Raw genomic sequence first — 27,942 nt, forward strand, 5'->3', positions numbered from 1 at the left:
AAATACACAAGAAAGAGTAGTGTTGCATGCTTGCAGTCCACTTACCTGAAGGCTATATCATGGAGCAGCGCTCTCTCCATCCGCACAGGGTGCTCCCCGGTCTGGGGCCCCAGCCTTGTTTGGGCTAAGGAAGGATGACACTGCAGGTTTGTGGAGCTGGTTGACGAAGCAGCGGATAATGAGCAGCTGTCTTTTCTGGAATTGGGAGCAGGGCCCTGGCATCACTGTGCTCTGGAGGTGTGGCAGGAAGCTTTGTGGGCAATTCTGCTCCGTGTGGGGCACCTAGAGAGAGCCAACCCCAACTCTGCTCAAGACTCTCATTACCTGGAGCTTGTCCCCTGCACTGAACAAGCTACGACTGCCCACGGGAAATATCCTTGGGGTCTCAATGAATGATTCCACACGGTCATCTTAAAATTCCTTCTCCAGAAATTCTTCTGTTTTTCAGTGGTTTGATAACCTGCTTTGTTTCTCTGATATTAGTGGCATCTTTGTTCAGTTTAGACATGCTCACTTCTCTCTGTTTGAACTTCATCTCACATCGTTTCTGTTTTACCAAGAGCTTTGCTTTTTCCAAGCCTTCATACTTTCTCTCCTATGAACAGTGCTCAGATTTGAATGCAGAAAGTTTCCCTGTTCTCTTATGAATGTATTTTTTTCTTGGGAAAAACTTTCAGGCTGTCCCCTCGGTTTGTAGTCTGGAGGTCAAATTACAATTTAATTCTCTTTGAAGACCTCGGGTTTTGAAGAGACACCTTGTTATTTGCTCTCCTTAGGAAACAACATAACCAAAGGCCACCACCTGTCTCGTCTCCCTAAGGGCCAAGGGACGCTTGAACTGGGGTGGCAAGGAGGGCAGGAGATGCCCCCCCAAGACGTAAGGCTCCCAGTTTTCCCCCTCCCTCTCACTGGGAGCAGCTTCCAGAGCCTGACGCATCTCCATCAATGAAGTATTGCAGCTAGCAGAGTACTGACTTTGAGGTCAGACCAGCCTTGTCTCAAATCCCCATCTACTCTTTCCTGCCTTGGTACTTTGGACTTGTTGCCTAATCCTCTGAGTCTCAGTTTTCTCATCTGTAAAATGGAGTCAGTAACAGTAACCTAATAGATTGCTGTCAATATTACATGAAATGACAAATCCAGTGACTGGCAGAGAGTAGAGTAGGTGTTAAATAAAATACAGATGTTATTATTATTCCTAGAATACACTAGTAGCTTAGAAGCTTTGCTGTTGTTTTTGACACTCGCTGTATTAAAAAAATAAATAAATAAAATAAAAATAAATAAATAAAATAAAATAAAGTACTTGTTTCTAAAAGTTTCTTTTAAGAAATTGACATGAAGCTCCTTAAAAGCTTAATAAATTCTACACGCGCACTTAACACACAGACACACACACACACACTCTCTCTCTCTCTCTCTCTCTCTCGCTTGGCCTCAATGAAGTCCATTTGTTTCTGTAGCTGCCTCAGCAATACCAACCTTCCTTTGTCCTCCTGGCTCCCTCCTGGGACCGACCTTGTGGAGCTAAGCACAACCTACAGGTTCTGCCTGAACCCATAAGGCACTTGGACAAAATGTCTCCCGTGCCTCTTTTCCTGTGGACTTGCTCGCAGCACCCCATCTCCCTTGGAGCTCCAGGTGCCCACTGAAGTCTCACGAGAAAGCTCAAACCAGATGTGGGGGCTGAAATCTAATCGCAGTCCTAGGCTACCCTTTTGCGTCCTGTATTATGCAACCATGCTTGAACAATAACTGTCATTTTCAAACAAAATAGAAAATAGTTTCTGCCTCCAGGGTGCGCAGTCCTTTAGAGGCGAGACAAGTGCAAACAAAGCCATGTGCAGTGTCATTTCTGTGAATGTGATGTTAAAGATGCGTGTGTGGGGGTTAGCCGCAGTGTGACTCACAATGCAACACAGAGGCAAGCTGGGTTGAAAAAGTGGGACCTCCAGCTGCCTACTCAGATCTCTGCCTACTACATACCGTTTCCCTGTGTGGGCGCTTTGATTTTCTGATTAAAAAAGAAAGAAAGAAAGAAAGAAAGGAAAGGAAAAAATAAAAAACCATGTAGAAAATCAAAATGGAAAGTTTAGGAGAGACAATAGCTAAAAACACTATCTTTATATACATGTCTAAAGCAGGGCACAAGCAAGAGTTTCAAAATGCATTGCCTGCATTTGAGTAGTTAGGGGAAGGGCGAAGGTGTTGAGCTCTAAGGCAGGTAAAGCCTTGGAAATTTAGGGACACACGAGGGCTTCTTTAGCAGATGTATGGAGTGTTCAATGAACCCTGAACCCTGGAGCCCTGTACTTAGTACAACTAAGTAACTTAGCCACAGGTAAGTTACTGCAGGCAACTTCCTGCAGGCACGGCACTTGGGGACCTGCAGAGGCGCTTAGCTCTTTTCGAGTTCCTGGATGGAGGAAGGTGGGCAGGTGGTATGAAGAGAACTCACAAGAGGGACCGTGGAAGGAACCTGCTGTCGTGCACTGGGATGTCAGAATTACATCCAACTCGACCGCTCATTCTCTGTTCACTGGTTTCTACTTCCTCTCCTAATTTGAGTGATGTCACAGGAGCACATTACTACGATGTTGTTTTCTCTCCCAGATACTCATAGTAAGAATTTTATTTTAATCACTAAAATAAAACTATCCATTATTGAGTCCTATGTTGTGTCTAGCACTATGCTTAGCACCAGATAGAAATATAGATGATAGATCGATAGGTTGATAATGGAAAGATGATGTAGCGAACTAGCTAGTTAGCTAGATGATAGACGAATGACACATCATCTGTCACCATCAGTAAAGATCAATAAAGGTAATATTCTGAGGTGGAAGAGAGACTGAGAAAGTTTATGTCTATTTACAATCTTGATTTTTTAAAAATGTGGTTAGCCACAGTGTGACTCATTGTGACTTAGAAAGAAGGAAGAAAGGAAAGAAAGAAAAAGAAAGAAAAAAGGAAAGGAAAGGAAAGGAAAAGAAAAGAAAAGAAAAGGAAATAAGAGAAAAAAAAGGAGGGAAGAGGCCCTAGGACAAAGTAGCCTGGAAGAAAGCATGATTTCAAACAGCTGCCACACAGAATGATAAGGAAAACAAAAGTGAGTTCAAAACCGAAACAGATCAGTAAATCCTATGATTCCTGGAGGAAAGCGTTATCTCATCTCTTTTTTTCCCCCTAAGATTTACTTCCTTATGTATTTGAGAGAGATAGAGCCTGTGAGCCAGGGGAGGGTCAGAGGGAAAGAACCTCCAGAGACTCCCCAGTGAGCTTGGAGCCCAGCATGAGGTGAGGCTCTATCTCGGGACCCTGAGGTCATGACCTGAGCTGAAACCAAAGGCTGGACAGCTCAGCCCACTGAGCCACCCAGGTGCCCCATGGGTTATCTCACCTTCGCCATTGCCGGCGTCACCATCATTATCCTTGTTATCTTCTCCAGAACAAATTAGTTTTGAACCACACCATAACCTTGGCATCGTTGAGAGCAGGATTCCCTTGAAAAACCGATCATCGTTTCTGCTAGTTTCCTGCCTAGTGCTGGGGATGTACGGGGGTTTGACTCATGGCCCCCTTCCTCTCGTCTGTGCTTTATTCAGGTGGAGCCGCTGATACAGAGAGGCCACGAGAGTCTGGTCCACCACATCCTGCTCTATCAGTGCAGTAGCAGCTTTAACGACAGTGTCCTGGACTATGGCCACGAGTGCTACCACCCTAACATGCCTGATGCCTTCCTCACCTGCGAGACCGTTATTTTTGCCTGGGCCATTGGTGGAGAGGTGGGACCAATGATTACTGAGATGGGACACTATTCGTGGCTCATGTTTTTCCCCCCCTTCGGTTCTGATACTTATAAGTAAAGCTCTATACATTATCTCTGATAGGAGGATGGCTTATTTTTCCTTCCATTGGAAGCGATTCTCTCCTTAAGCCATTTTGTTATATCCACTCTAGATCATGGAGTTCCAGAATGTTGAAATATCTTTGAGAATGGTTGGTTTTTGCGTGGAATAGAACATTTAGGGACTTTTATAGGGCACGTCTTATGGAATTTTCCTTACTTAGGGTTTTTCCTATCCACCTCATGTTGGATTATCCCTTGGCACTCCGTTAGATCCTCGTTATGTGCTCCTGGAGGTCCATTATGACAATCCGACTTATAAGGAGGGTGAGTTTATTCTTCATATGTTTTATCTGTGATTTTTAAAAGTTCTGTAACTCCCATCTTAACAGGGTTGAAATATACTGCCGCCCAATATTAGAAGGAATTAACCTATATGTTTGTCATCCAAATTAGGATACTTTTTAGAGAAAATGAGGATACTATTAAAAATTACACTGGGACAACAGTGATCAATGAGCCCATGAACTGGGCAAAATGGATACGTGTGGTCACTGATCTTAAAAAAAAAGTGCATCTTACTTTCCAAGAAGTAGGATAGTAGATTTTTCTCTTTGTGATATAAATTAGTTCCCAAAACATAGTGCTTATGAAACATTTTCTGTCTGTACATATGAAAGGCTACCAATCATCACACTAGAAAATATTAATATTTTGTTATGGGGTAGGAAAACCATAAATATGCTCATGAAATATTTATGCAATGATATTATTTAATACAATATTTAAGTGAAGAGGGCTTATACTTACATTTGATTTCTGAATCTAGTTTTCTAAACTTATTTATTTAATATTCTAAAACCAAAAAGTCTAAAGATTCAATATGAAGTTCTCAACAGGAGTAACTCAAAGTTATTATTTTACACTGATTTGTGCAATTATTCAGCAAATACTGAGCACCAACTATGTCTCTGCTCCGTGCTTAAGTGTGAGTGAAAAACACAGCAAACACACCAAACCAGGTGGAAATTATAGTGTAGTAAGAAAGAGAGACAATAAAAATAATCACAGCAATTAATATAAAATTATGTATATGCCAATGGTTCCGAAGGGTCAATTTGGTAATGACAGGTAAGTAAGTCAGCCCTGCAGAAAGGAGGCAGTTAGTTTTCAAAGTCAGTGGAACGAATTTATGAAGGGTTTGGGTCTCATGCTCTCCCTCCTTATGATAACTGTCTCAGGAAGGAATGTGTCTTACTTTCATCCTCACATGCCTATTGTTGTTCTTTCTAGTCACAGAATAGATTCTTAATATTTTTTGTTGACTGAATGACTACTTTGTTAAGTGATTAAAAGAATGGTGGCAAACTATAAAGAAAATTAATCATCAGTAGTTTATTCTGTCAGCAGGTGGTCTCTAGACCAAAGGGCTTTTACGTCTACGAAAATGTTACTGAACTTTACCTGAAAACAATACAAAATAAAGTTTTGTTGAGTTAGTTTATATTCTAATGAATGACTAGAATTTTCCTTTTGTCTGTCTTTATGTTAGATCATTGTGGAATATTATCAGCTAGACAACACAAACATTTCTCCCATGGTATACTGTGTAAGTCAAAAATAGTTGCAGACAATACGACAACTTACGTTTTCATTCCTGGGTTTTTTTTTTTTTTAAGATTTTATTTATTTATTTGACAGAGAGAGACAGAGCAAAAGCAGATGGAGCAGTAGACAGAGGGAGAAGCAGGCTCCCCATTGAGTTGGGAGCCAGATGTGGAGCTCGATCCCTGGACCCTGGGATCATGACCTGAGCCAAGGCGCTCCTTAACTGTTGTTTGTGAACCTGAATGTTGTCTTCCATTAATCTTTACTTGTAATTCTTTCCCTTGTGAGGTTTTAAGGAAAATTCACAAATCCATTCAACTGAATGTAGAGAACTTCCTTTTTTTGAGAACTCAAACTCGCTTTTAATTATATGCTCTTATTCCAGGCTTAATAGATAATTCTGGACTGAGGTTATTTCATACAGCAGACATAAGGAAGTACGATGCTGGGGTGATCGAGGCTGGCCTCTGGGTAAGCCTCTTCCACACCATCCCTCCAGGGATGCCTGAATTCCGGTCCGAGGGTCACTGCACTCTGGAATGCCTAGAAGAGGTATGTGGAGGATGAGGTCTATGAGCCGCTATTCATTGATTCATCGGTGTTCTCGGAAAACTATGTTTGGGGAATCCCATGCTTATTATTATTAATCTTATTCTTGTTGTCATGCTCTAAAGCCATTACTTATCATTGTAGCAAGATCTTTGATTGCTTTTTTAAATCTTGGAGGGTGTAGGAGTAGAATTCTGGACAAAAATACCTTCCAGGATGGTTTCCTTCCTGACCTACTTTTTTTTTTTTTTTTTTTTTAAATATTTGACACTTTATTTTATCTCTTACAATTTCTACCTTGGTTCATGTGGTCACTTTTTCATTTCTCAATTTCACCTTTTATCCAGATTTGTTTTTTCCATTATTCATTTTCAGTTTTTTTTTTTTTTTTTCCTCTTTGCTTCACAGTTTCCTTCCTACTTAAACCAAAGAGCAGGAGTACTTAATATAAAAATGCATGCTTGGTCAGGAAAACCAAGTAAAAGTATTTAATAATGGCTACTTCTGTTTACAGTTCTTTTCTCTTAAAGGAACATGTTTTAGCTTAGATCATATTCTTTACAAATTATAAGCTATTATTGTATTATAGACAGATGGCAGACTGATGAAGTGGAAGGATTATGCCCTTTGAGTTATTTACACCATGATTCAAATTGCCATGACATCGTGTACTAGCCGTGGGACCAAGGGCAATTCAGATAATTCTACTCTTCCACCTGGTTTTCTTATCTCGGAAAGTAGGAATCATTTTTCCTTTTAAGAGTGTCTATTTACAGGTTACTAACATGCTGGAATCTTTTTGTCAAGATGACTTTGATTGACTCTTTACCTCTTAAAAGAAAGATAACGTTTAGGGGTGATCTGATAGGTCCTCAGTAAGCATTAGTTCCCTTTCCTTTTTGATCGCAAATGTTACTTCACAAAGATAACACTGTTAGGAGTAAGTAATGAAAAATCCAAATTCAAATGTTTGGCTGCTCAAGCATTCACTCAAATTGCTTTAGACTTTCTTCTCAGTTGTCCCTCCAAGTCTCTTTTATGGTGAACTGTCTGAACATGTGCTTGTTTGGGCTAATTGTGTCTTCCTCTGCGTGCCCCGCCTGTAGGCTCTGGAAGCCGAGAAGCCAAGCGGAATCCATGTGTTTGCTGTTCTTCTCCATGCTCACCTGGCTGGCAGGGGCATCAGGCTCCGTCATTTTCGCAAAGGGGAGGAAATGAGATTACTGGCTTATGATGATGATTTCGACTTCAATTTCCAGGAGTTTCAGTATCTAAGGGAAGAACAAACAATCTTACCAGTATGAATGTTTTGTTCTTTTTCACTGTATCTTAGAGAAGTCAAGGCATCTCTCTATCACAATTTAGCAGAGTTTCTACCAGTAAAGTGAGTTGCTCATCGTACTCACATTCTTGAAGCCACCCACTGTGGGTGTTGCACAACCCAGATGGAATGTGTTTGATCTGATTTCCAAAATCAAAACTCACTTTTCTTACCATTCCCAGGAGCAACTCAAGTTGTTGATTTAAAAAGAGGAGAACAACTCGGGTTCTGAGTACCAAACAGTACTCTTTTCTTACTTGACTTTCCAGTAAACATTTGGGTTGCAATTCTGAAAATGCAAAAATAAGAGGGTTTTGTTTTTGTTTTTGTTTTTCTTAAATACCTTAGGATAGTTTGGGGAAGTTTGATTTTGGGTAAAAATAAAGATAAGGTAATTCTTTCATTTGACACAGGTTTCAGACAGAGCTAATTATCCAGCTTGCAACAATCGTTGGGATTATGGAAGGGCAGTGTGGGAGGACGGTGTGTTGAGATACTGATCGTGGGCCTTTGGAGTAGTGGGCCAGGGAGATCCAATCTAGGGGCCAGCACCCAGCACAAGTTGCCTCTGGTCCATGAATAGCTTGTCCATCTTTCTGAGTGGTGAGCCATAAAAAAATTATTTTCTGTGTATGCAGAATTGTTCAAAAGGTTAGAAAACATTGGAACAATAACTATTACTTTGCTTCAAGTCTGTTGTGAGGAAATAAAGATGTGACTAAAGACCTTTAAAGAAAAGCATATAAATGAAGAGGGAATCATAATAACTAGTATCTATGACTAACATTTATGAGGTGTTTCATTTGCCCTAAGAACTAAATGCATGTTATGTCGTTTATTCTCTTTACAGCTGTGCAAAATAACAGCTATTTTACAAAATTATTGTTTAAATAAATAAATTATGCCCAGATAATTCTTTTTCTTACCTGAGGCCATACAGATAGAACATGGTGGAGTCTGGCCTGAGAGAATCTTGTTGGTTTGCTTGTTTATTATACTAGCAGTCTTAGAATTCAGTAGATCAAGGTTCTCCTGGATCAAATTTCTTAATGAACCAACTCACATAGCAAATAAAACTATTGGCCTACAAATAGATAAATAAAACAGCCTAAAACCCAAATCTGAAAGCTTTTATTTTTATGTTTTAGGGAGATAATCTAATTACCGAGTGTCGTTACAACACAAAAGATAGAGCCCGGATGACTTGGGTAAGGAAATTTTTATTGTTACTAAAATCCATTTGCGGAGAAGGAGGAATAAACTTTGATTTTAGAAGAGAAAAAGCAAAAGGCATTCCCATTTGGAGGCAAAATTCCTGAATGTCTTGAGCATGAAACATTGTAAGAGTGAAATGAGAGTTATTTTAACATTTTATCAGATTAATGATTCTATGGCAATATTTGCACTATAGTTTATTGACCTTTTCAAGAAAATCTATCCTAGTCTTTTAGTTTTTCCTTAGCAAATTGTATTAAAGACCTGTGGTCGCGAATGACCATCTGCTTGAGTCCCGACTTAGATGAATCAAGACTTCAAAAGGAAGAATGAATTGTATGACTTTAGGGCTTCTGACCCAAAAAGAAATTTGGTCCCAACAGATTTACTGAGGAATCCTGACGAACACTCAAGAAGTAGACCATTCATGCCTTACGTAGTCTCTCCCAGGAAATACCTCCTACCAACTCATTTTATGAAGTTAGCATAATCTTAATATTAAAACTTGATAATGATAGTATTCAGGAGGTCAACAACATGCACCTGATGGAAATACCTTTGAGGGAATATTGGCAAACCAAATTCTGTATTATATAAAAATGTAATGTTAGGAGGAATTCAGGTTTAGCTAAGGAATGTAAATTGGTTTAAGATAGAAAATATATTAATAATACTATTCTACATTAGGAGATTAAAGGAAAAAGACATATGATCATGTCAATAAAGGTAGGAAAAAGCCTTCATAAGATTTAAGACAGTCATAAAAAAAGAAATTTTACAAACCAGGAATAGGAGAGAATTTCCTTAACCAGATGAAGCTTAGCTATGAAAAATCTATAGCAAATATCAAACTACTTGAATATTAGAAGTGTTGGTTTAATATCAGGAGGAAGACAAAGATGTTTATTATCATCATTTCCATTCAACATTGTACTAGGAGAGGAAAAAAATAAGTCCTATCGATCAGAGAAGAAGAAGCAAAGAAACAAAACACATTATTCAAAGATATTATAATTTTCTACATTAAAACCCCCTCAAAACTGATATCTAAAATTAACTATATATTTTTTTTTCTTAATTTATTTGTTTGACAGATATCACAAGCAGGCAGAGAGAGGGAGAAGTAGGCTCCATGCTGAGCAGAGAGCCCGATGCGGGGCTTGATCCCAGTACCCTGGGATCATGATCTGAGCCGAAGTCAGAGGCTTAACCCACTGAGCCACCCAGGTGCCCCCAAATTAACTATATTTTAGTATATAAGAAACTATCTTAAGGAAATGCATTTTAAAACTCTAAATTCTACAGAAATAAAATCTAACTTTAGATGTGTTTGATCTCCATGGTAAAAAAATTATAAATCCATATTTACAAAACTTTGTAGTAAACCTAAAGAAATGAAGAGATACTGTGTTCGTGAATAGAAGGTCTCCATAAGATAAAGATAATCCTTCTATTCAAATTGGCCTATTAATTTGATATATTTTCAGTAAAAAAAATTCAGAGAGATTTTATGATTTGAGATTCCCATATCCTAACTAAGAAATCCTTGCCTAGCCATAGCTGTGAAAATTTTCTCTAATTTTTTTCATATTTCTATAGGCATATTTTTTTAATTTTATTTATTTATTTGACAGAGAGAGATCACAAGTAGGCAGAGAGGCAGGCAGAGAGAAAGGAGGAAGCAGGCTCCCTGCAGAGCAGAGAGCCCGATGTGGGGCTCGATCCCAGGACCCTGAGATCATGACCTGAACCGAAGGCAGAGGCTTAACCCACTGAGCCACTCAGGTGCCCCCATATTTCTAAAAATTTTCTAGTTTTAGCTTTTATATGGAGCAAGTAGATTCTGAAATCTACATAGAAGAGCAAAGGGTTAGTAACAGGCAAGACACTACTAGAAAATAAAAGATGGAGATAGTCTACTGGATGTGAAGGCTTATTTTAAAGCTATGATGATCAGTAGTGTCTTTGGGTCCAGAGTTAGAATAGTGGTACATAATAGGAATCCTGGAAACTGGTCTACAAACCCCTTATACAGAAACTTGGTTTAGAACAGACACAATATCCATTTAGGTGCGAAAGAATGGACTTTCCACTAAAGAATACTAGCACAACTGGGTATACAATACACAAACAAGCCAATTCCAGGTATTTAAATTAAATAATTAAATGTGAAAAACAAAATCTTAAAACTATTGGGAGAAAAATATATGAATATATTTTTATGCTGTTGGGAGTAGTTAAAAAACTTAAAGCATAAAAAGCATGAACTTTAAAAGATTGATGAGTTTAACTACTTGAAATCTTTTGGTTACCAAGACCCACTATTAAATAAGTGAAAAGGCAAGTTTAAAGCTGAAAAAAAAATGTATTACATAGATTAATAAAACATTCGTATCCAGCATATAAAGAAAATTTCATAAATCAGTAATGTAAGACAAATAGATCATAGAAAAAAAATACAGTAGATAGAAACCATTTCACAGAAATAAAGGCCCAAATAGATAATAAACATAGGAAAGGATGCTCAATCTCATTTGAAATCAGAATCGTGCACATATAAACCAGAATGAGATATTTTATACCCATCAGGTTGGCAATATATAAAATTGCAATTCCAACGTTCTAAAACTGGAGTCCTTGCACATAGCTAAATATAAATTTATAAAACTACCATGGGGAAAAGCATGACATCATCCAGCAAAGCTCTAGATTCATAGACGCTCTCCCAGTTCCATTCCTCTGTGGATTTCACCTTAAGGTTCTTTTTGCAGGAAGTGTTCCTGGAGAGAAATATATAAAATATTTGTGGTGGCGTGTGACAACACAGGAACACAAAGCTGGAAACAGCCCAACTGTTTATAAAAAAAAAACGACAAATAAATACAATATAATATGTCCATAGAATATATTTACACTATATATTTGTGAAAATTAATGAGTGATAGCCAGGCATGTTAACATGAATGTATCAGAAGAATAAAAAGGACAAGTTAAGCAGACCCCAGGGGGTACCTAAAGTTGTAGAACGTACAAAATGTAAGTGGATGTAGGGATGCCTATGTATGTCAGTAAATGGAAAGTAAAGGGTTTGAAAGACAATAGAATGATTAATCAAGTGGTGAGATAATCCTCATCTTCAGTTAAAATGGGTAAGAGGAGAATTAAAAATGAGCACAGAGGGTGCAGTCAGTCCACAGGTGTTGGCTTTGTTTTGTATCTTATATGTGATTTTGTTTGCATGAATTATTTTACTACAGACATCATACGTTATTTTAGTGGATATTGTGGTGGCCTCTTCAAAGCCAGCACAGCTAAACTGAAAGTATCTGATGATAACTCATAACCGTGTCATTCACTGGGCATTGCCTTTGGTATCAGGAAATGGCCCACCTGAAGTCATGCTCCCCAGAGTGGGGCAGCCAGCAGTAGTGACTGGTTCATGGGAGGATGCAAATGCCGGGCTCCCTTCCTACAATTTAGTACCACTCTGAATAGTCATCCCAGCTGAAGGATAAATTAAATATGATTTTTAATGAAGCGTCACTTGTAACCTCATTTGTAGATTAGCTTCTCCCATTGCCTAATCCTGTAAAACATGTGTTTTGCAATTTGTAAAATCATTGCATTTTAGCTACTGCATTAATTTAGAACTATGAACAATACTGCCAAGTTTTCCGCCTTCACTTTTTGAAGAGCAGATGATTTGGTGGATGCAGAATTCTTGGTTAATTTACTTTTCCCTGCAGCCCATGAATCTGTAATCCCATTATCTCTTTTTTACTTCCATCACTTATGATGAAATGTCGGCTGCCATTCATATCATTGGTCCCCTACATGTGATGTGTCATTTTTTTCTTGTTGCTTTCAAGATTTTCTCTTTGTCTTTGGCTTTCAGCTATATGACTATGATGTGTCTAGGAATGGCTCTCTTCAAATTTATCTTTGGTATTTGTTGAGCTTCTTGGGTCTGTAAATGTTTTTCACTAAATTTGCAAAGATTTCAGTCATTATTTTTTCAAGTATTTTTTTCCTACCCTTTTCTCTCTTCCTTCTCCTTCTGGAAATCTAATTACATATCTGTTGGAACATTTAATATCATATTTTGAAGTATTTTCTGGAATTTTTTTCACTTTTTTAGTGTTTTGTTTTGTTTTTCTTTTCTTTCTCTGTTCTTTGGGATTGGAAAATTTCTATTGTTCTATCTTTAAGGTCACTGATTCTTCTGCCATCTCAAATCTGTTGTTAAACTCATCCTGAGAATTTTTTATTCAATGATGGTAATGTCTAACCTTAGAATTTCTATTTTCTTTGTTCTTATGTTTTCCTTTCTCTGGTGTCATTCTCTATTTGTTTACTCATTTTTGATGTCTTTGCCTTCAATTACTTGAGCATCTTTAACTTTTTAAACGTATTTTTACCTGTTTTTAAATTTTTGCTAAATGCAGCATCTGTAGCTTCTCACAATCAGTTTCTGCTGGTAACTTTATTATTTTTAGAGTACAGATCATAGTTTCCTATTTCTTTTTATGTTTAATGACTTTTGGTTGAAAATTCAACCCTGTAACATGTAATAGTTCTAGATTGTGTTCTCCTGAGGAGCTTTAATCTTTTTACTTTTAATATCTAATTTATCACCTTGATTTGAAATTTGAAATCTATCTTCTCTGTGGTATGTGTCTTCTTATGTTTATACATGACAACAAGATTATAGAAAATTCAGTGCAGCCAAGGAAAGATTCCATTGACCTGACTGATTGGTATCATGTTAACCAAACATCCCCATAATCCTTTCAAATGTTCACTGTGGTGAATAGTTTTCATCAAATGAACAAAACTTGAAAGAGATTATTAGGTTGTTTAAAAAAGGAAACTTTTAAAGAGATGGACATCATTTTATTAATTTTTTAATGTGTCTCTACCTCTTTAAAAATCAAATTATCACTCAGATTATTATTGCTCATTTTCAGACTTATTACATTTCAATATTGAAGGGAATTGTATGACATTGGTGGCTTGTGTGCTCTAAGTGTCAGAGTTGGTGGAACATACACTTTTCTAAATAAAATATCTCCATTTTCAGGGAGGATTAAGCACCAGGAATGAAATGTGTCTCTCATACCTTCTTTATTACCCAAGAATTAATCTTACTCGGTGTGCAAGTATTCCAGACATTATGGAACAACTTCAGTTCATTGGTGTTAAGGAGATCTATAGGCCAGTCACGTAAGTACCAAATGGATTTCATAGTGGGGTAGTATACCTCAGAGAAGGACGGGATTCATTTTCATACTGGATTTATCACCACGTTATGGAATTCTTTTAAGTCTTAATCTCTTTGCTTATTTTTAGCTGGGGTGAGAGGTTAGCTTCTTGCTTGGTATGTCCAGGGTCCCTGAGACTCCCACCAGGTTCGGTGATTTTTCTAAGAGGACCTAAAGGAGTCGGGCTATTATTGTATTCATGGCTAATATTTATTACAGAGAAAGAATACAAAGCAAAATTAACAAAAGGAAAAGGCACATGGACTAAGTCTAGAGAAAACACAAAGCAAGTGTCTAAGAGACCTCTTTTGAGGAGTCACATGGAATGTACTTAATGCTACTAGCATCGAAGGAGGACAACATGCATGAAGGGTTGTTAATGAGAGATACTCATTAGAGACTCAGTTCCCAGAGTTTTTATTGAGGGCTGGTTACATAGGTGTCCTCTGCCTAGTACTAAAATCTAGACTCCTAGAAGGAAAGCAGATGTTAAACACACATTGCATTATTTGTACAAATAGTCAAGGCACAATAAGTCACTCTTCATTTAGAGAAAGTTTTATATCAGAATAGGAAATTGTTTACTCCTTAGGTTTGCTGACGCCAGCCAAAGGCCAGCCTTCCAAATAGGCATTTCTAAGGAAGGAATTCTCAGGCCTGCTATGTTCACTCACTCTGCACTATCGCACATCATAGAAACTACTTAAGATAAAGTAATAAACAAGATCTATATTATTTCTGCCCTCTTGGAATTATATTCTGGAGTGGGAGAGGGGTAATAAACAGTATACATATAAAATTTCAGGTATTAGTAAATGTTATGAAAATAATTGCAACAGTAAAGAAAGTGTGTAGCTGTCGTCAGTTGGGTGGTAAACTCTTCTCTGGGAAGGTGTCTTGGTCTGTCCAGGCTGCTGTCACATAATACCACAGACAGAGTAACTGATAAACAACAGAAACTTATTGCTCAGAATTCTGGAGGCTGGAAAGTCCCAGATCAAGGCGCCAGCAGATTCAGCATCTGGTGAGAACTCACTTGCTCACAGATGGCCATTTTCTAACTGTAACCTCATGGGGCAGAGTGGGGGAGGGAGCTTTCTCAAGCTGCTTTTATGAGGATGCTAATCCCATGAGGGGATAAGACCCTAGCTCCTAATACCATCACTGGAGTGTTAAGATTTCAACATATGAATATGGGGCACAAACATTCGATCCATGGCAGGAGGTGATATTTGAGTAGAGACCTAAGTGATGAGGAGCCAGCCATGGAAAGATTCAAGGTATACTCTTTCCAAAAAGCCAATATAATGACCTTAGGGTGGGTATGAAGGTAGCATGTTCAAAGAACAGCAAGAAGGTGAGTCTGGCTGGAACAGAGTGAAATATGGTAGAGAGTTAAGTGAGGAGGTCGGACAGCAGGGGGGATGTTATAGGCGACATAAAGGTCACATGGGAGTTTACAAGTGACATAAAGACTTTGGGTCCTAAGAGCAAAGAAGCCATTGTAGGATAGAAACAAGGTTGATTTGCCTACTGAATTCAAAAGGATTCTAGGAGGACCAGACTGGGAAAATAAATACCAACCAGGAGACTGTTGTGATGGCGAGGTTGAGTTGTGTTGTGTTGTGAGGCGAATGCGCCTGGGACCAAGGGGGTGGCAGTCGAGGAATGAGAAACAGTTACAAGAAGGTTACCTTCTGGGGCACCTGGGTGGCTCAGTGGGTTAAAGCCTCTGCCTTCGGCTCAGGTCATGATCGCAGGGTCCTGGGATCGAGTCCTACATCGGGCTCTCTGCTCAGCAGGGAGCCTGCTTCCTCCTCTCTCTCCCTGCCTGTCTCTCTGACTAGTTGGAATCTCTATCAAATAAAAAAATAAAATATTAAAAAAAAAAAGAAGGTTACCTTCTCATGGTGGCACTCGATGGACTCGTTGGTTGATGGCTTCTCAAAGAGAGGTGATAAGGGAAAGAAAAGAGGAAAGAGAAAATAGTGATGTATGTGCTGTGGGGAACATATTTGAAGAAGAAATGGAAAGTTCTGCTTTGTATATATTAAGGTCAATGTAGAAAAAAGGGATTTTATTCATTCTTAGCAATACCACAAAGAAGAATTAGGGTGGCTGGTGGAAATTTTGGAGCATAGATTTTGTTTTAATATAAGGAAGAGTTTTCTAATGAAAGAGACTGATATAATTAGGTGAAAGGTACACATAGATTTTCAAGGGGATATGTTTAAGGAGAGGATTAAAAACACATCATGAGAATGTGGTCAAATGCATTCACTGAAGTAGCATGTAATTATGATCTACTTTTTATTCCAAATTATTATAGAGATTGTAAATGATGAACTAAGAGCTCTCATCTTTTTAAATTACACTATCTGTAAATATGTTCTAGTAAGTTCCTCCTCAGACAACCCAATGACAACCAGAACAGGAGTCTGTATCTACTAAAATTCAAATGAAAAAATGCTTATGTAAATTCGGTTGTAGTTCATGTAGTTCCATGATGGGAAGAGACATGCGTACTGAGTGCTTTGGGCAGGGAGGTGTGGGACCTGTGGGTGGACAGGGTCCTGGAGGAATGGGACTCCAGCAGGATATGGTAGGGGGAGAGAAGAGTATGAAGGCCCAAACAAAAAGCCCCGATTTTAGATGTGATACCGAGGTTTTCATTTCAGTTTGTTTTTGTCTTTTCTTGTTTAGATACCAATCTTTTAAATTCTTGCATTTTAGTAAGAAAGCTACCTTTTTATGGATGTTACCAGTTTATTGACCTAATATTTGTAAATTGTCTGTTTGGGCAGGTAAAATTATGTAATGCAGTGTTTCAAATGGGAATTTTTTTCTTTTTATTTCCTTTTTCTTTTAACTATATAATGTCCCTCAAGTTATGGCAGTATACCTTGTGCCACTGAATTTCCAAAGTGTACCAATTTTTTTTTTTTACTGTGCTTCAAATAAATAGAAAAAATTGTTATATATATATAAAAAAAGGGCGCCTGGGTGGCTCTATGAATAATTTTAATTAACTTGTTTTCACACAATTCCAGTTGGTAGAGTAGGACTTGCAATCCTAATTTTGTAGAAGAGGAAATGGAAACTGAGGGATTTAAAGACTATTCCATGTCAGAAGGTGTATAATCAATGTAGGAGATAATGTTTGTTGTGTCTCTGATAGAGAGGGAGATATATAGCTGCCTTTTTATTCAAAATAAATAATTACATAGGCAAAAAAATAAAATGGTAATAACTACCAAAACAGTATATAAAAATGTCATTCTAAAAATACTAGGCTCCGGAGTCCCAGGATCGAGTCCCGCATCAGGCTCCCAGCCCCATGGGGAGTCTGCTTCTCCCTCTGACTTTCTCCCGCTCACGCTCTCTCTCACTCTCAAATAAATAAACAAAATCTTTAAAAAAAAACAAAAACAAAAAAAAACACTAGGATCTAGTCTTGTTTTTATTTTTATTTTTTTTCAAAGATTTCATTTATTTATTTGAGAGAGAGCACAAGCAGGGGGCAGGGGCCAAGGGAGAGGGAGAATCAGACTCCCCGCTGAGCAGGCACCCCCCCCCAACTCAGGGCTCCATCCCAGGACCCCAAGATCATAACCTGAGCTGAAAGCAGATGCTTAACCCACTGCGCCACACAGGTGTCCCTATAGTCTTATTTTGAAAATATCAATATCGTTCCTAATAAGACTTAGTAGATTTTTGCCCCTTTAGAATTTTTTTTAATATATTGACTAGAAACTTTTCCCTTTAAAGGGTTAATCTGAGAATACTTTAAATGGACATTCAAAGCTCTTTGTTTCATAAGCTGATGATTCAAAATGCATTCTAGGGGCCAATTATTTTCTTTTGTGTTCATCCTGTGTAAGTCCTCTGAAAATGCTCCAGTCCCAAGTTCTAAGGAGCTCTGCTAGAGTCCGCACCTTTGGTCTCACCCAGGAAATACTGAAGTTGGGTTTTAAGAATTGCTTCCCAGAACTAGGCCAGTTTTGAGACATCATTGCCCACATAAAACCACTTAATTACATGGTTGAAATTTATTTATTCTTCAAAAGTACGAGTGAAAAGGAGCCTCTGTTGTAAAGTTCATGTTTAGGCTTTATTTATTTTTATTCTGAAGATTTATTTATTTATTTATTTGTTTGTTTGTTTGTTTGACAGACAGAGATCACAAGTAGGCAGAGAGGCAGGCAGAGAGAGAGGAGGAAGCAGGCTCCCTGCTGAGCAAAGAGCCCCATGTGGGGCTTGATCCCAGGACCCTGAGATCACGACCCAAGCCAAAGGCAGAGGCTTTAAGCCACTGAGCCACCCAAGTGCCCTCATGTTTAGGCTTTAAATCAGACTTAAAGTGAGTTCATCACACTGGCATAGATGCTATTAAAAGCCAGACCAACAAGGGACTGGCTAAAAGACCAGTAAGAGAAATGGCTTGGGTGACTTTTTTTTTTTTTCTGTTTTACTGAAAAGAATATTGTGAATTTGGTTTCAGGAGACCATATTCGAGGGAGTATCCTATAATGTATAACCCCTACTACCCTATTCCATGCCTTTCATGTAATGATTAGTTAGGTGCACTGTCTTGTTTTAAACATCCTTTAACAATCCTAGGATTAGAGGAAGAGCTGGTAGAAAAGTAGAGATAACTACATCCTGTCTCAGATCTGTCTGTTGAAGGGGTTGTGATTTCCCTCTGCCTCCTACAGATCTGGCAGGGCTTAAGGAAAAGCGGAAAGACTCCTAAAAGATCAGAAAACAGACTAGATCACATGTTTAGATAAATTCTGTATTCTCTGTCACACCACACAATGACCCTTTCTCCATACCTCCAAAGAGGCTTATGTGATGGAAAGCTGGATGTCATTTGTTCGATTTCTAGAAAAGAATCAAGGGACCTGTGTGTAATTTTTCTTTGTAAGAAAAATTCCTTCATGTTTATAGTGTGTAAAAATCTTTCACTCTTGTTATAAGGGCTTTAAGGAAGGCAGGAAGAAAAAAAAAGTTTGAAAAAGAAGGCACAAGCAATCACCTCAAATTCTGTTAGAAATAAACAGTGCTGGGGTGTCTGGGTGGCTCAGTGGGTTAAGCCTCTGCCTTCGGCTCAGGTCATGATCTCAGGGTCCTGGGTTCGAGCCCTACATTGGGCTCTCTGCTGAACAGGGAGCCTGCTTCCCTCTCTCTCTCTGCCTGCTGTTTTGCCTACTTGTGATCTCTCTCTGTCAAATAAATAAATAAATTTTTTTTAAAAAGAAATAAACAGTGCTAACATTAATTGAATGTTATTACGGAGATCTTTCTGTGGTGGTATTGCTATAAAGATGAGTAAATGCTGTTATAAAGACTATAATTGTACTGATTCAAATAACACATTAAATCATAATTTTGTTTAATTTATATAAAAACATGGGGCTCCTGAGTGGCTCAGTCGGTTAAGCATCTGCCTTTGGCTTAGGTCAGGATCCCGGGGTCCTGGGATCAAGCTCCACATCGGGCTCCCTGCTCAGGGGAGAGCCTGCTTCTCCCTCTCCCTCTGCTGCGCCCCCTGTTTGTGCCGGCTGGCTTTCTCTGTCAAATAAACAAATACATGAATCTTTTAAAAATGTATATAAAAATATGAAGCTAAAAATGAACAGTTGTTGAATTTCAGATAAACATGGTTGCTTCTATTGTTTTTAACCATAAGAAGTAGTATTTTATAAAAAGATCTCAATATTGAGAGTAGAGATTGTAGAAGGCATTAAAATACTGCACACATTTGTTTCACTACAGGTTTTGACTTCAAATCATGAAGGATGAGGACATTCATACTTTCACATTTCTCCCCCACATCCTTTTTCCATACCATACCTCCAAACATTTATCACTTAGATTATAATTTTTGTATTTTCAAGTTTTTAAATTCTCCCCTTTATTTCTCAAACCAAATTCCCACAATATTTAATGCACCTTTTAGACTTTAATAGATTCAGCGGTAATCCTTAATCTTATAGGATTTCTACATTTCTGAGCTCTTTCATTTTATTCATCAGAATGTTATTTCCAAGTTGGTTCATCAAGAGGGGTTTCCAAGGGGCACCTGGGTGGCTCAGTTGTTAAGCATCTGCCTTCAGCACAGGTCATGATCCCAGAGTCCTGGGATGGCCCCACACGGGGCTCTCTGCTCAGCAGGAAGCCTGCTTCTCCCTCTCCCACTCCCTCTGCTTGTGTTCCCTCTCTCTGTGTGTCTCTATTAAATAATTAATAAAAATATTTAAAAAAAAAAAGGATTTCCAAGTGTTTTATGCCTTGTGTTTGTTTTTTGTTGTTTGTTTTTTGTTTGTTGTTTTTATATTTGTGAATTTCTGCATTTATATCTGGACAGCATTTAGCTGTATATAACATTCTGGGGCCCTACCACTTTTTCCCCCTTGGGAGCTCTCTTTGGATGAATGGTAGTATTCTTCATCTACCTGTAGAATTTATAAGTTAAACTGAACATATTTTAGTGTTCAACATCTGCATTAAATTTTCCTGAAACACAGGGTGCTCTTTCATTACATATATATATATTTTTTTTTCAATTCAGGGGAAAAATTTTCTTATATTATATCTACAAAGTATTTTCTAATCTATTTGGAATTTTTCACAAGTGTTTTCTCATAATTTTGGGGGCGGGTTCTTCTGCTTCTTGCTTTTTTCTAATTTATTTGGTGCTAAATTTGTTTTAGCCTAAATTTATTTCCATTGGTCTGCTATTTCCCTTTTCATCTCATTCTGTTGTTTAAAATTTTTGTATGTGAGCTCTTGTTTAATTAAATGCATGCTCTTATTAAATAAACTTAGTACATGAAACACTTGTGGAATTCTCTCTGGTATAACTGGTTTATATTTTCTTCTAGAGTCAGCCTTTTCTGTCTCTTTTCATGAAACATGATATAATTTCTTCTTTCTCTATGTTTGCAGGCTTATGATGTCATTTCTTGCTTATGCTGAGCTAATTCTGTCAAAAACGGCTCTTTGATCTGATAAAATATGGGTGAATTCTTGTCTACCTTCTGAGCAAATCTGACAGTAGCCCTCTGTCTTTGCACACCACAGTTTGAGGTTTGGCTGACAGATTTTATGTACACACTTTACCATATTTTGGGGTAAAGGGCTGTGGGGATAGGGCATATAGAGGTAGGACTATATACTCTGGGATTACAGAGGATGGGTTATTCCTTTCTCAGATATTCTTAAGAAAATCTACTGAAGATATTCTCTTTCTTTTAAGATTTTTTTTTAAGGATTTATTTATTTTAGAGAGAGAGAGTGGGCAGGGGGAGTGGCAGTGGGAGAGGGAGAGAGAGTCTTAAGCAGACTCTGTACTGAATACAGAGCCTGATGCGGGGCTTGATTTCACTACCCTGAGATTGTGACTTGAACTGAAACCAAGAGTCAGACCTCGACCTAGGGTGGCACCCAGGTGCCCCTTTAAAGATTTTATTTTTAAGTACTTTCTACCTGGGGCTCAACCTTTAAGTACTCAACCTGGGGCTCAGACTCAACCCAAAGATGAAGAATCACATGTTCCACCAACCGAGCCAACCAGATATTCCCTGCCTCCCCCTTGCCCCTGAGGGAGTTTTCTAATTGGTTGGGACCAAGTCCCTTTCCAGAGGGGAATGTCCAAGGCTTTACATCATATGGTTAAACCTGTTGTGACCCAGAAGTTTCTCTTCCATCAGTGAGACAACTTTACTGGGGGCTTCCCAACATTCCTCTAGTCTTGGAGTGTCGAAAGGATTAGGAGTTATACCTTGTTAGGTCAGATTTCCTGGCTTGCTTCTTCAACAATTAGATTATAAAGTGTATGACATGATACTGTCTTTTTTTTTTCCCCCCCATTGGCTCGTTGGTATGTTTTTATTTCTTTTTACTATTTTTTTTTTTTAAGTCAAATCTTTAAGGTAGAACTTACCTATGACAAAATGCACTCACTCTCAGATGCGTATACCTACTTACCCCCACCACGGACAAGATACAGAACATTTTCATCATCCCCACAAGTTCCCTTCTGCTATCTGGAGACAATCCCTCCTCCTACACAAAGCCCCGGGAAGCTGCCAATCCACTTTCTAGCACTACATTAGTCCTATCTTTTCTAGGTTTTATAAAAATGGGATCCTACAGTATGTACTCTTTTGTGCCTGGCTTCTTTGATTCAGAATGTTTTTAAGATTCATCTCTGCTGTTGTATCAGCTGTCCACTCTTTTATATTGTTGAGTCGTATTCCCCTGTGTTCATCTCTTCCTCCATTAATCACTAGTTGAAAGACATTTGGATTGTGTCCAGTCTCTGGCGATCATGAAGGAAGCTGCTATGAACAGTGTATTCATTTCTGTACAGACATATTTTCCGTTTTCTGGGCTAGCATGGACTGCTGGAATCACTGGATTTTTTTTTACCTCATACGACTCTCAGAGTACTTTCCAAAATGATGCTTCTTTTTACATTCTTACCAGTAATGTATAAGAGCTCCTAAATTTTACTTAAGTGTATGGAGTGGTATCTTATTGTGGTTTTATTTTCCATTTCTCTTATGACTAACAATGTTGATTCTCTTTTCACATGCTTATTGGTCATTTATATATGTTCCTTTTTAGTTGCTCAAATTTTTGTCCATTGTTGGGTTACTCATCTTCTTATTATTGTGTTGTAAGAGTTCTTTATATTTTTAAAGAGTTCTTTATACTTCAGATATAAGCTGTTTGTCAGATATATTTTTACAACTCATTTCTCCTAGTCTGTGAAGATTTTCATTTCCATTTTTAACAGTATTTTTTTGAAACCCGTTTTATCATTTTCTACTTATTTTTAACTTTGGACATCTTGTATAGGAAGTCTTTGCCTACCCAAGGTTAGATTTTTTCCTGCCCCCACCAACCCAAGGTTTACAGTACCAAGGTTTACAGTTCCCATTGAATTACCCTGAAATGTTTGTTGAAAGTACTTGGATCATATACTATTTCTGGACTCTGAATTTTGTCTTGCTGATGTTCATGCTTAGCCTTACTCTAATGTCACACTCTGTTATCACAGTTTTATAGTAAATCTTGAAATAAGACCATGTAAATGCCAAAACTTTGCCATTTGTTTCTTTTCCCAAAATTATTTCAGGTAGTCTAAGTTCGTTTCAATTACCTATATATTCTTAAATGAACTTGTCAATTAGATTGAATTTACAAAGGGAAATTGCTCACCAATATTAAATCATGATGTTAATGAGTTTGTTTTTATCAACTATGGTGATACGTAAATAATACCTTCTTATTTATATTTGCATCTAGGTAGACATTTACACACTGCACAGATGTAAAGAAATGAAACTGTTTTAATTTCTAATCCATTCCCAATATTCCTAACCAACTCTGAGTCCCCATGAGAGCAGGACTTGCTACTTCAAGGTTACTTGTTTCTGGTTTAAAGGAAAAATACACAGGGTAAATATTTACCTCTTTAGGATTTCTCTTTCCGTCTCTCCATTCCCTTTTCTCCAGGAGTAATCCGGAAATGTGGATAGGCTGGAAGGGGTAGGAGGTTTGTTGGTGTGATGTCATTACAGACAGAGGTCTGGACAAAGTCAGCAGGAATGCAGAGGAGACACTAAGTATGAGTCTAGCTTCCATCTAAGAGAGGATCACCAGCCCCTGTCACCAGCCCTAGTCAGGCTGTTTCTGAACATGTGAATTTTTCTACATCCTTTTCCATACACTTACAGTAAATTTACAAGTGTGTTTATATTACTTCTGTTATTTACGCTGTGAAATCTCAAAAAGAAAAGTACTAGTTTACTGATTTATTCAAGCAGCAAAACTTTTTAAAAGATTTCATCCATGTACAATACACTATTCACTCTCTCCCAGCAAGGCTGTGGAAAACGCATTGAGGTGAAGTTCCCTTAGCGCTTTAGTACGGATTCTAGTGCCACCCTGTGGTGTTTCTGGGAGTTACAGGCTGGTGATTTCCTTCAGGGGTTTCTCATTGGTTATGAAACTGATTTTCTTTTTCTTTTTTAAAGATTTATTTATTTGACAGAAAGAGATCACAAGTAGGCAGAGAGAGAGAGAGGGGACGAATCAGGATCCCTGCCGAGCAGAGAGCTGGATGCGGGGCTTAATCCCAGGACCCTGAGATCATGACCTTAGCGGAAAGCAGAGGCTTAACCCACTGAGCCACCCAGGCGCCCCCTGCTTTTCTTTTTTTAAAGATGTACACCTTATCTCTTTGAAAAGCACATTTTATTTTTAATATTTGATTTTAAGACTTTTAAGAAAACCTACCTGTAGCTTTCCACGGATTTAAAAAGACACTGTAGGAGCACCTGGGTGGTTCAGTCTGTTAAGCCATGGATTCTTGGTTTCAGCTCAGGTCATGATCTTAGGGTGTTGGGATCGAGCCCTGCATTTGGCTCCCTACTCAGTTAAGAGCCTGCTTGTCCCTCTCCCCCTTCTTCTCTCCCTGCAACCTTGCTCACGTGCTCGCTCACTCTCAAATACATAAATATTTTTAAAAAAGAAAATTTGAAGATCAAATATGGTAAGTGTAAATTCTTCAAGGGGAGGTCAATCAATCGGTAATTCTTGGACCATTTTCTTGGGTTGTTATGGGTATCAAATACCTGCTGGTGACCCATGACAATCTCTGAGAAGATTCACGGACTAGTTCATGTAAATCTTTGTGGTTGGCCAACACTACCTAACAGTTTTCCTTTTTTCAGGAATCAATAACATAAAATTTACATTCATGAAAAATATCACTGGAGGAGTAGCTTTTCAAGCAGACTGTGGTATTCTTCTGTGATTTCTTCTTTCTTTCTTGGCCATTAATGTGTTTTTTGTTTTGTTTTGTTTTGTTTTAAATAGCAAGTGGAAGCAAGAGTTTATCTTCAGCAGTTTTTTTTTTTTCCTCAGTAAAATTTGAAAAATGCTGGTTCAGTTTCATATTTTTTTAAATTTATTATCACTTAGGCAAGTCAAAACACGGCAGCCCATAGGGGTCAGGCTTTTCAACTCTATGGGACTGAAATTTCCATGTTTTACAGTAACATCTCTTTATTAGACCATTAGCGTTAAATTCTGTGGAACGGAACACGTACCAGGCATATTGTTGTTAAGGAGAGCCAAAACAAATAAGCAAAGGATTGTGAGGCTGGGGGAAGCTTTCTGGGTCAAAATTATTTGTCTAGAGAAGTTCCCATCTGCTACTAAAATAAGGAATTCCATTTTTTTCCAAGGACTCCTTACTCGGTCCCTGTATATCTTCTGGAATTGCTGATGAGTCAATCAATCCTTTGTATTAGGTTTCCTGTGTGTGTAAAATGGACAAGTATGAGGTCTATCTTAGAACGTTGAAAAGTAAGGGAGACATGTTTAATGCTTTTGTTCTGAATATGACTGATTGTGGTCCTTTTAAATTCAGGACCTGGCCTTTCATCATCAAAAGCCCCAAGCAGTATAAAAACCTTTCTTTCATGGATGCAATGAATAAGTTTAAATGGGCTAAGAAGGAAGGTCTTTCCTTCAACAAGCTTGTCCTTAGCTTGCCGGTGAACGTGAGATGCTCCAAGACAGACAATGCAGAGTGGTCGGTAAGCCCTACTTTGTTTTCATCTTTGAAGAAACTAGACGTCACATTTTACCTAATCCCCAACAGGTTAAATCTAAGGAACAGACAAATATCCATAAATCCAGCGTTTCAGTTGTCTTTTGATATGTCTGATAATGTATATGTTCAGTTGCTGCTTGGGTTGACTGAGAAGTCCTGATTTTACCCTCTACAAAGAGGGAGATTGACTGATCAACTAAGGTCGGAATGAAGCAGGAATAGGATGGGATGAGAGCTTCAAAAAGCAAGAGAGCTGAGTTTGTATCTCTCCTTCCCAAAGGCTCTCTGCCCCTCCCCCCTCCGCATCCCTAAGGCTCCAAGTCCCCTGATGGTTGACTCCTTGGACGACCCACTCCCACCCACCGTTTCCACCCTGCCCAAGTCGGGGAGCTGAGCAAGACCTCTTCCGTCACTGGCATTGTCTACTGTTTGGTTTTTCAGATTCAAGGGATGACAGCGTTACCTCCCCACGTGGAAAGACCGTATAAAGCAGAGCCTTTGGTGTGTGGAGCCTCTTCTTCCTCTTCCGTGCACAGAAATCGCTCTTTTGAGCTTCTCGTGGGCTTCATGGCACTCAGTAGCTTGCTGCACAGCACACGCTTATGGTCATCATTCTGTGCCTGGGGACGATGTTTCCTGTGATCCGAGCGTGTGGGTTAAAGACACTGTGGGCACGAAGAGAGAGTATGAGGCATGTGGAGAACTTCCGGTCACACACTCCCTTCCTCTCTGCGTTCATCCTTCCCCATCTACCTGAGAGATGTTGACTGGGTTCTCTCCTTTTGCTCAGATGTGTCTGATCACATGTATCTGCTGCCAATAAAGCAAAACTAGACTGACTTAACACAACCTTTTTAACAATTTGGACAAAGTCAGGTGGAAGAGTTCTTTATTTCCTTCCATGTTTCATTTTATTTAAAGACTCATTATCGTTATTTTACTTTTTCTTTGGTGATTTGGCTTCCAGATTCCTTTCTTAAAATGCTTTCATCTTAAAAATGTGAAAGAAAGTACGTGCTGTTCCACGTTTCGTCCTCTTTATTGTTCTTTGGGTGTGACTTCCCCAGTGTAACAATGGTCCTTTCTTTCCTTCAGTGTTAATCCAGCTCTGCCCTTTCTGTGAAAACCCGATGGACCCCTGACCTCAGTGGGTTTCACTGAAACCCATTCTAGCCTCTCGGTTTATCTGGGTCGACTAGTACTCCCGAACTACCCCAAACCCATCTTAAAATAATTTCTTTTTCCTTCCCCACCCAGCATTGGCAAGGTGAGTTTTTTTCTTGAGCTCTGTTACCCTCTAAAAAGAAAGAAGCTACGGGAAACACAGAAATGGTATATAATGGTTGTAGGCTGAGGAGAAAACATAGCTGGCTGCAGACCCTGTGCTGTGAGGGGTCCTTCATGAGGTTCCAGGTCAAACACTCAGTAATTTGAGCCAGGCTAGGAGGGTATGGGGTCCCTGTAGGACCTCACTGACCATGTTGGGTGTCACGCGTGAGGCATCCTGGCTCAATCTGAGTCATAGTTGCTATGGTAGATTTATTTTTATATTAGTTAATAAACTAACTTTCCTTAGTAAAGTCATCGCCAATGGAAAATCGTGTCACTTTTTAGGTTCCCTTTGTGTAGTTCAGCCAAATCTCATTGTATGTCCTTTCCTCATTTCTTAAGCCAAGTCTGTTTGGATCATATTAATAAACTAAGTAAAATTAAATGTTTGTGTGGTATCTTGTACACTCCTTGAGGGAAGCAAGAGATTCCATACTGATGTGTCCAGTCAAATGGATTAAGAATGTTGCATTTTTGTATTCCATTTGTAAGCCCTTTCTCTCTTGCAAACAGTGTCTTCAATACAAACTATATCGTCTTTTAAATAAATACTGTATTTTGGAGGGTTTCCTTCATGGCTCTCAGAATTTATCAACCTAATGAAATGTGTGTAATATTTATGAGGTGTATTTCATGGTTAACTTTACTTGTTTTTATTTCATAACTGGTATATCAAATTCTATGATTTTCCATCTAAATATTTGTATAAGAAACACGATAATCCCAAACACTTCCCAGTTGAGACTTCGTGTTTATTTTTACTTCAGACTGTCTGAATTTGAGATGTCAAAGTAAACCAATTTCCTTTGAAATTATGGAATAATATATTTGTTTTCATTGTTCTTTGTGAGGAAGATGAATATACAGGCTGGAAAGCGATACGGGGATTTTAGAAGTTTGCATTGGTGCATTCAGGGAATCTCCTTTTTCAGTTGATGTAACTAAGAATAAAGCTGACATTCTTCTTCTCTTAGGAATTCTTACAAATGTATAATTGTGAGGCATTGGCTCTATATTTGAAATTAGGATAGGTTATCTGTTGAAAATCCGGTAGGATTCTGATTATATTCTTAAGTTTTCCCTTACAGTGAGTAGACCTTCCTGAAGAGCCCAGGCTTTCTACTCTGCCCTTGGTCATGTTGCATGGCCTGTTTCCTAGGCTAGCAGGATTGCCTGA

General features: G+C 38.4%; 1 protein-coding gene across 1 annotated transcript in view; it reads left to right on the forward strand.

The window, feature by feature from the left end:
* Positions 1-27,590, forward strand: part of MOXD1 (monooxygenase DBH like 1) — a 90,590-nt gene extending 63,000 nt beyond the window's left edge. The window contains exons 5-12 of the mRNA XM_004740209.3: positions 3,606-3,785; positions 4,072-4,174; positions 5,841-6,007; positions 7,111-7,302; positions 8,474-8,533; positions 13,621-13,763; positions 25,251-25,419; positions 25,878-27,590. Of these exons, the coding sequence (XP_004740266.1) occupies positions 3,606-3,785; positions 4,072-4,174; positions 5,841-6,007; positions 7,111-7,302; positions 8,474-8,533; positions 13,621-13,763; positions 25,251-25,419; positions 25,878-26,078 (1,215 nt within the window). The 3' untranslated portion in view covers positions 26,079-27,590. The remainder of the gene's footprint in view (positions 1-3,605; positions 3,786-4,071; positions 4,175-5,840; positions 6,008-7,110; positions 7,303-8,473; positions 8,534-13,620; positions 13,764-25,250; positions 25,420-25,877) is intronic.
* Positions 27,591-27,942: the final 352 nt, after the last annotated feature.

This window comes from Mustela putorius, unplaced genomic scaffold (genome assembly GCF_011764305.1).
Source record: "Mustela putorius furo isolate JIRA1106 unplaced genomic scaffold, ASM1176430v1.1 tig00003863_pilon_pilon_pilon, whole genome shotgun sequence".
Classification (NCBI taxonomy): Eukaryota; Metazoa; Chordata; class Mammalia; order Carnivora; family Mustelidae; genus Mustela; species Mustela putorius.